Below are 9,262 nucleotides of genomic sequence, written 5' to 3' on the forward strand. Positions count from 1 at the left end.
ACTGTCCCCCCTCCCCCACCCAACTCCCAAAATCCCATCTGAATCAGGTGCCTGGTAGTGGCCCTTTCCACCACTTTGTTTCCATGGTGACTCGAAACTCCAATCATATGGTTGAAGGTGGAGGGTCCTCAAAATTAGACTACCCTCCATCATCAATAAATGCATTAAACAACGCCAGCTTAACACATCTCCCAGGGATCTTCCTGCTTTAACTTTCTTTTTTCCTCCATTGTGGCACAATGATGGATAAGTATCTGATAGTGGCTCTGTGTCCAGCTCTCCCAATAGAAAAAGGTTGGTGCTATCACTTGCAGCTTTTTACCAGTAGGTTGAACTTTTGGACTTTTAATATACATTATTTCATCCAAAATAATGTATTGATTGACGAGACGCAAGACGGTGTGAACGCGCAATTAGAGGTATGGAGGCAGACCTCGGAATCTAAAGGTTTCAAGTTTAGCAGGACCAAGACAGAATACTTGGAGTGTAAGTTCAGTGGCGCGACTAAGGAGGGGAAGGGGAGGTGAGGCTGGACTCGCAGGTCATCCCTAGGAGAGGAAGTTTTAAGTACCTAAGGTCTATTATTCAGGGGAATGGGGAGATTGATGAAAATGTCACACATCGTATTGGGGCGAGATGGATGAAATGGAGACTCGCTTCCGGTTTTTTATGTGACAAGAAGGTGCCATCGAAACTTAAGGGTAAATTCTACAGAGAGATGGTCAGACCAACGATGTTGTATGGGGCTTGAGTGTTGGCCAATCAAGATCACTCATGTCCAAAAGCTGAAGGTAGCAGAGATGAGAATGTTGTGATGGATGTGTGGGCACACCAAGTTAGATAGGATTAGAAATGAGGTTATTCGCGACAAGGTGGGTGTGGCCCTTATTGAGGACAAGATGCGGGAAGTGCGGCTTAGGTGGTTTGGTCTTGTGACGAGGAGGAGCACAGACGCCCCGATGAGGAAATGTGAGAGGTTGACATTGAAGGGCCTACGGAGAGGTAGACGTAGGCCAAAGAAGAGGTGGGGAGAGGTGATTAGGCAAGACATGGCGCAACTTCAGCCAACCGAGGATATTACCCTTGGTAGGAAGGTATGGAGGTCGAGGATTAAGGTAGTAGAGTAGGTAGTCTAGAGTGTTTATAACAGTAGTATTGGCACGCAGTCTCGCTTTCTGTTGGTAGTAGGTTTTTATAACTAACCGTTATTTTCTTTCATTGTTGATCACCTTACAATCTTGTTGTTTTTATTCTGCTTTTACATGGCTTTTTGGTATTGTCCCTTCTTGTCTATATTTTCATTAATGTGATGCTTATACTTTCCTGAGTCGAGAATCTATTGGAAACAGCATCTCTATCCTCACAAGGTAGGGGTAAGGTCTGCGTACACACTACACTCCCCAGACCCCACGGTGTAGGATAATACTGGGCATATTGTTGTTGTTGTATTTCATCCAAAAGAACCAGTAAATTAAGAAACATATAAATAAGAAAGTACCTGAGCCAAGGCTTGATACCCGGCAAAAAAGGATCTTTTCATTATCTTCTCACCAGAGACCTTGTCCTTTGTGAAGCCATGAACATCTAGAAATCTTTTATACAATTTTCGCTGTAGAGGAGAAAGCTTTACTGACATCACAAAGACAGTTTTTGGCGGCAAATCCATCTTTACGACATTCATGTCCATTCTTTGAACAAATCCTTTCAATTGCTCATAGAGAATATGAGACCGCTGATTCATAATCTTAACATCGTCAGCTGTAGAATTGGTGTGTTGACCATTTTCTATCGGATTCTGAAAGCTGCATCAGGGAGTAATATCATCAAAACACATAAAGAGGAAAGTGAAAAAGTGCAGTGAAAAGACAAGATGCCTTGCCGGTTTCTAAATTCATGACTGCTGCCAAGAAATCCTTCTCTTACAAAATCAACCATCTGTCATGACATCAAAATAATGAGACTACATTCCATATATACGTCTGTACCAAATATAACAGCTTCATTATTGCCTTACACAGTAGTACTCCATCAAATTGTTTTGAAGAGGAGATCCAGTTAATGCAATCCTTCTCTGGCACTTGACTTGTTTCAAGGCTTGAGTTACATCAGCTCTGGTATTCTTGATAATATGAGCCTCATCACAAACAAGTATATCAGGCCCGTCCTGACAAATGGAAGATCTTTTAACAATGAATTCAGAAAATAGGTAATGAGCTAAGTTGCTCTGACACGGCAGTTTAGGTGCCGCACCAGTGTCGATATGGGATCTGTACTAAGATCTGGTCAAATAATTTTGGATACTTTGACCACGATGGACGGCAGATTTCGAGACGAGATACAATTTGATTCCCGAAATCAGAACCAAAACTAGGGTAAATTTGAAGAAAATAGCATACCTTACCTAGGAAATTAATCCTTTACTTATCTACAACTTGAGAATAAAAAAGAAATCCACACTTTACAAGCTATACGTAAGTATTCCACAAAATTTCTCATAATTTAGAGATACTTTTATTTTTTTGAATAATTTTTAGCTGGATCCCCGCACCCGTATCCATACTAGGATCCGTATCCCGGAGTCTCAAAAATTACATCTCGAAGGATCCGAACCCGCACCCATGGCGGACATCCGCACCCGTGTCAGAGCAACTTAGGTCATGAGATGAGAAAAAATTTAGCATCAACTAGAAGTTCAACCAAAAAAGGAAAAGAAAGTTCCACCAAAGGAAGAAAAAAAAAAAGAATGCAATGGAATGGAGAGGACTATAAAACTGTAACACTAAGAGCATGGAGGAGCATTCACAAATCCAAGTCAATAAACCTTAAGAATCAACTACATTCATTTCAAACAGCAAAAGAAGAATCCAGTGCTCTGCTTTGGGTGCTTTCTACTTCCAGAGTACCGGTAGGAGTTTATTTTGCATTACCAACATTTCAAATTCAAGTGGGTTAATTGAGAATGAAATATCTTATGCTCGACTTCAACTAGAAGCATCCCTGCTCTAGTTTTACAGTTTTACCTTTCAAAAAAAAATGTTGATGCAGGGGAGTGAAGATGTAAAAATTCCTATCAAGGTGGATATGCCGATGGTCATGGTGAATATTAACAATTACTATAACGGCCACAGTAATAATGAATAACAGACAATTGGGACGGAAATCTATCGAGAGGGCTGAGGTATTGACTATCTTGCCTAAGGGGTGGAATGGAGATGGCGCCATGTCCTCAGGTCAGGTTGACATCCCGAAGCCTGCCTTAAATCCAACTCAAACGATTTGAACTTAAGATCAGATTTGCACAAGGGTAAAGAGGAAGAAAAGATCTCAAATAAAGGAGTTAAGCCAGGCCACTGGCAGAATAATAACATGGATAGAGAATATTAAAACAGAGGTCCACAAGGAAAATATTAGAAAAATCATCATGGTAAAGAGGACAGTCCACTAATAGTCCCAAGCAAAATTACCTACCAGTTTTTAGAGATCTATGCACATAATATATGCAGCTAGCAGATAATTTGAATAGATTGAACACTGACCCGTTTGCATCTCAATCCCACCACTCCAGAAAGCAGAAATGCTTAGTTGTTTTATACCAGATTAGAGTGCTACAGAAGCGATCGGGATTTCAACCAAGCCAGAACATACAACTCGTGGCATGCAACCCAAAGGGAGTGGGAGTTAGAAGTACCTTTGGAATTTGTGTAAAAAGAATGGTGTTCGTCATATACACCGCTGGAACCTTATATTTACCATGCAATAGAACTGGCTTAAACATGCAAGACGAGAATAAAGATCGGAATCCCTAGATGGATGAAGTGAAATATGATGCAGCTAAGAGCATCGACTTTCAAGGTTCTGAAGGAGAAGCCTTTTAATTATTCATGAGAATTGACTACAGGAGGGCACAAACCAACAATTGGGAGCAAGGTAACCAATAGCAGAAGCAAAACGACAAAAATGAATTGAAGAAATTGGAATTCAAATACAATGAAAGTTCAGAGAAAGGGTAGGGGTAACAAGAAATCAACAACCCCAGATGAAAGTCAAATTACTTGTGGGATGTGGTGGCTCAATAATCCATATAAGCGTAGAAACACAGAAACTCCTGGTCAACAAATGGCAGCCAAATCTTTTGTGGATTCAACAGATAAAGTTGGAGGATTGGACACCATGGATGGTTCGACGAGCCTGGGGTCACAGAGCAGTGTCAAAAAGCGGCAGGAAGGAGAGAGGGCATTATAGTCTTATGGAATAGAAGACTGGTGTGCATAGAACAAAAGGCCAAGTTAGGCTAGCAACCCCGCTTAAGTCACACACAGGCCTTGGCCATTGTAGGAACAGCGAGATGAATTACAAAAATCCACACACACAAATTAGACCCCAAACATGATCCCTACCTCAACATAGACTAGCTGAAAAGAGCACCATGAAGATTAACCAAAAGGACATGAAAACAAAGTAACTGAAGAGAATTTTTCCCTCTCGTCTCCATCACAATTATCACTTCTAAAGGTGACAACCACTACCTGAAGGACTTGACAAATTTCTCTGGCCACGTGACGATCCTTTATGTGCTTCCCAAGTGACAAATTTCTGAAAGCAGTATAGCCAATTAAGAATACACCACCTTTTAATGTCCATTTTTTTAGCAACTCGGCCCTTCTCTCCCTGAAAAAAGAGGTAAAGTAAAGTTGACTAAGATACCACATACGAAATGACTGACAGAGGTTTGATAAAAGAATGTTTACAGTACTCCAATAAAAATAATCCTAACAATTTGCCGATTGAAAAACAAGGCATGCAAAGAAACCACATAAAAGAATAATTGGGGCCTCTTTGGAAGAAACATGCTTACATATATCCCTAAAAAACCCTAAGATGACATGATAAAAACAACAGGCTTACATTATAAAAAGAATTCTGTACTCTGGAAAACAAGACAAGAATCTTCAACTCAATCCGATGACTAATGGAAACAAGAAAAGCTAATGGCTCTCTGACCACATTTTTGTGTCCTAAAATATTGAAATGACAGAACATATTTAGTAGACCAGATTGTAAAAACAAAGCTCTAGCTTGGATTCATGCCGGGTCGTTCGACTATGGAAGTCATTCACCTCGGTAGGAGATTGGTGGAGCAGTATAGGGAGACAAAGAAGGATTTGCATATGGTGTTCACTGACATGGAGAAAGCATACGACAAAGTCTCGAGAGAGGTTCTATGGAGATGTTTGGAGGCTAGCAGTGCATGTAGCCTACATTAGGGTGATTAAGGACATGCATGATGAAGCTAAGACCCGGATGATAACAGGAGGAGGAGAATCGGAATACTTCCCGGTGGTGATGGAGTTGCACCAGGTTCAGCTCTTAGCCCATTTTTATTTTCGTGCTCCAATTTTATGCGGCCTTGTTTGACCTAGCACGACCCCTAAGAGCAAGGTTGATATTTGATTGTACTATAATGAAAGTAGTATAAAGTTCAAGATAGTTAACTTTACGATAAATGAGAACTTTCAACAATATAAAAGTGGGTCCAGTGTAGAAGAGTGTTGTTGAAGAGACAATTAAGTAAATAGAAGTGTGCTCTCTCTAACAGCTTAAGCTTTTTTCAGGTCAGCTTAAGCTTTTCGATGAGATGGTCACACACTTCAACATGGTATCAGAGCAGGCACAGGCTCTGGGTTCGAGTCTCACCACTACTCAATATCAAAAAGAATTTCCGCGTGCTTGACTCAAGCCCTCACGTGAGGGAGCATGTTGAAGACATAATTAAGTAAATAAAAGTGTGATCTCTCTAACAGCTTAAGCTTTTTCAACTTAAGCTTTTAGATGAGATGGTTACACAATTCAACGTGTATTAAAAAGGTTCCCTAAAATATAGGGCCACATTGTTTTGGAATAAACTGAAATATAAGCAGGTCACATAAAAATGGGATGACGAGGACAACAACAATATCAGCAATGCTCCGGTCACAAACAATTTAGGGTCGGCTATAACAATCCCCACGACCATGTTTCTCATTTTAAATCATCTCAGGCAAATATTATAAGATATAAAAATAAAAATGAAGAGTACTAGAAGTTCGCTAAATTCTCTACTGGCATAAGAATCTTTAATAGGGTCTTACTATAGTACCTAAAGTACACATATACCATAACGAAAACATATTCCCAACTTATACATATTATATATATATATATATATATATATATATATATATATACTATATATATATATATCTTTTTCTTATATTGTGCCCTATCTTTCCCTAAGTCTACAATGATTCCAAGAGAATGCAAGTCTTTCGCGAACACTTCCTTCTATATGATTTTAGATCTACCTCGTTTCTTTAAAATATACTCCCTCCGTTTCAATTTATGTGAACCTGTTTGACTGGGCACGGAGTTCAAGAAAAAATGAAGACTTTTGAAATTTGTGGTCCTAAACAAGTCAAAAAGAGGCCCAGAGTATTTGTGTGGTTACAAAAGCCTCTAATTAAGGGCGGAATTGTAAGTTTAAGCTAAACTATTTCCAAATTTAGAAAGGAGTCATTCTTTTTGGAACAGACCACAAAGGAAATAGGTTCACATAAACTGGAACAAAGGGCGTATTCATTAACCATCATTCAGTACCTACGGACCAGTGCACTTAGAGGTCAATTCAGGCATGACCAAACCATCTTAAGCAACTTTCTATCATTTTATCCTCAATGTGTGCTACTTGCACTTCCTAGGACAACGGGGAAAAAATTGTTTAGTCCTACTTATAACCTTTCGTTTTCCTTTTTCTATAAGGTAATTGTTAGAATAGTCATGTAAAGAGGAGTAAATAAATAACCCTAATCCAATATATATTAGGAGTAGGACATGTTATGTGTGTATATATATAGGGCTCATTGTAACATATGTCAATACATCAATAATATATTTTCTCCCGTGCTTTCTCACATGGTATCAGAGCTACGGTGAGAAATTTATCGTTGTGCGTCATTCCAGCGATATCCGGAAAGAAAGAACTCAGTCACCGTGCAATTTTCCGGTGACCTAAGTGACTTATTGCGTCAAAGTCACTAATTAACAGTGTTGTGCAAAATCTAACACCACCACAAGGTTCCCAAGAGAGATCCGACCAAACCCCAGAAAAAATCACCGGAAAATAGTCACCCACGTGCCGTCACGCGCCTGTCGGAGCACTGTTTCCGGCGGCGCGTCTGTCCCACGCGCCGGCGCGTGAGACCCCTTCCTGTCAGATTTCGGCTTCGCTCCTTCAGGACAGTTGGATCGCCCTACAATTCCGAGCCTATCCATATTTTTATTTTTTAATTCCGACCACTTTGAGTTTTTCCGACGACTACACTGATTTTTCCGGCAGCTACAGTACTTTTCCGGCAAACACAGTATTTTCTTCATCTGTTTCAGAGAATTTTCAGTTGATTCTTTTTGTTATTTAGTGATAATCCAACCATGTCTTTGGGAGTCGATGCTTTCGGGTCTAGAAACCCGGGTTCTGGCAGTTCCGGTGTTATGATTACCTCAGAACCTTTAATGGGAGGTTCAAACTACTTAGATTGGGCTTCATCTGTCGAGTTGTGGTGTAAAGGTCAAGGAGTTCAAGATCATTTAACAAAAAAGGCTAGCGAAGGTGATGAAAAGGCCAAAACACAGTGGGAGAAGGTCGATGCTCAGTTATGTAGTATCCTGTGGCGATCTATTGATTCCAAGTTGATGCCCTTGTTCCGTCCATTCCAGACATGTTATTTAGTTTGGGAAAAGGCTCGTAATCTATACACTAATGACATCTCGTTTCTATGATGTAATATCGCGAATGACAAGCTTGAAGAAACAGGAATTAGATATGTCTACTTACTTGGGACAAGTTCAGGCAGTCATGGAAGAATTTGAGACGTTGATGCCAGTTTCTGCCAGTATTGAAAAACAACAAGAGCAATGACAGAAGATGTTTCTAGTTCTTACACTCGCTGGACTCCCTAATGACCTTGATTCAGTACGTGACCAGATTTTGGCTAGTCCAACCGTCCCCACAGTTGATGAATTATTCTCTCGATTACTTCGCCTTGCTGCAGCACCTAGTCACCCAGTGAGCTCATCACAGACACTTGACTCATCTGTCCTCGTATCCCAATCAGTGGACAATCGGGCATCTCATACTATGGAGAATAGACGAGGAGGAGGTCGTTTTGGAAGATCTAGACCCAAGTGCTCTTATTGTCATAAACTTGGACACACTCGTGATGTATGCGATTCTTTACATGGCCGCCCAACCAAAAATGCTTATGTTGCTCAGACTGAGACTACAGTTAACCAGGGATTTTCTTTATCTGAAGGGGAGTATAATGTTCCTTCAGTATCGAGCAAGTAAGCAGACATCTCTACAAGTAGCTTCTGTTGCTCAGACTAATACTTCTGTTGCTGGTAATTCTTTTGCTTGTGTTTCCCAGTCTAGTCCTCCTGGACAATAGGTTGTGGACTCAGCCGCTTCTGATCATATCTCTGGTAATAAATCACTTTTGTCAAATATTGCGTATTCACAGTCTCTTCCCACTGTTACTTTAGCCAATGGGTCTCAAACCAAAGCAAAAGGAGTTGGACAAGCGAATCCCCTACCCTCTGTCACTCTAGATTCCGTTCTCTATGTCCCTGGCTATCCTTTTAATCTTGCATCTGTTAGTCGTTTGACTCGTGCCCTCCATTGTGGTATATATTTTATTGATGATTCTTTTATTATGCAGGACCGCAGTACAGGGCAGACGATTGGAACAGGACTTGAATCAGAAGGGCTTTACTACCTTAACTCCCTAAAATCCTCCAAGGCATGTCTAGTTACAGATCCTCCGGACCTAATTCACAGACGTTTAGGACATCCAAGCTTATCCAAGCTTCAGAAGATGGTGCCTGGTTTGTCTAGTTTATCCACATTAGAGTGTGAGTCATGTCAGCTCGGGAAACATACCCGAGCCTCCTATCCTCGTAGTATTGAGAGTCACGCAGAGTCTATTTTTTCTTTAGTTCACTCTGATATATGGGGTCCCAGTAGAGTCAGTTCAACCTTGGGATTTCGTTATTTTGTTAGTTTTATTGATGATCATTCAAGATGTACTTGGATTTTCTTAATGAAAGATCGTTCTGAGTTGTTTTCTATATTCCAGAATTTTTGTGCTGAAATTAAAAATCAATTTGGTGTTTCCATTCGCACTTTTCGCAGTGATAATGCCTTAGAATATTTATCCTCTCAATTTCAGCA

The 9,262-nt window shown here is 40.3% G+C and overlaps 1 protein-coding gene across 2 annotated transcripts in view; it reads right to left on the reverse strand.

Moving 5' to 3' along the window:
• Nucleotides 1-9,262, reverse strand: part of LOC109241985 (protein CHROMATIN REMODELING 20) — a 47,708-nt gene that overhangs the window by 11,625 nt on the left and 26,821 nt on the right. For both annotated transcript variants that reach the window (XM_019408806.1, XM_019408808.1), the window contains 4 exons: nt 4,527-4,668; nt 2,015-2,164; nt 1,880-1,935; nt 1,499-1,802 (listed from right to left, as the gene is read on the reverse strand). In XM_019408806.1, the coding sequence (XP_019264351.1) occupies nt 1,499-1,802; nt 1,880-1,935; nt 2,015-2,164; nt 4,527-4,668 (652 nt within the window). The remainder of the gene's footprint in view (nt 1-1,498; nt 1,803-1,879; nt 1,936-2,014; nt 2,165-4,526; nt 4,669-9,262) is intronic.

This window comes from Nicotiana attenuata, unplaced genomic scaffold (assembly GCF_001879085.1).
Source record: "Nicotiana attenuata strain UT unplaced genomic scaffold, NIATTr2, whole genome shotgun sequence".
Lineage (NCBI taxonomy): Eukaryota > Viridiplantae > Streptophyta > Magnoliopsida > Solanales > Solanaceae > Nicotiana > Nicotiana attenuata.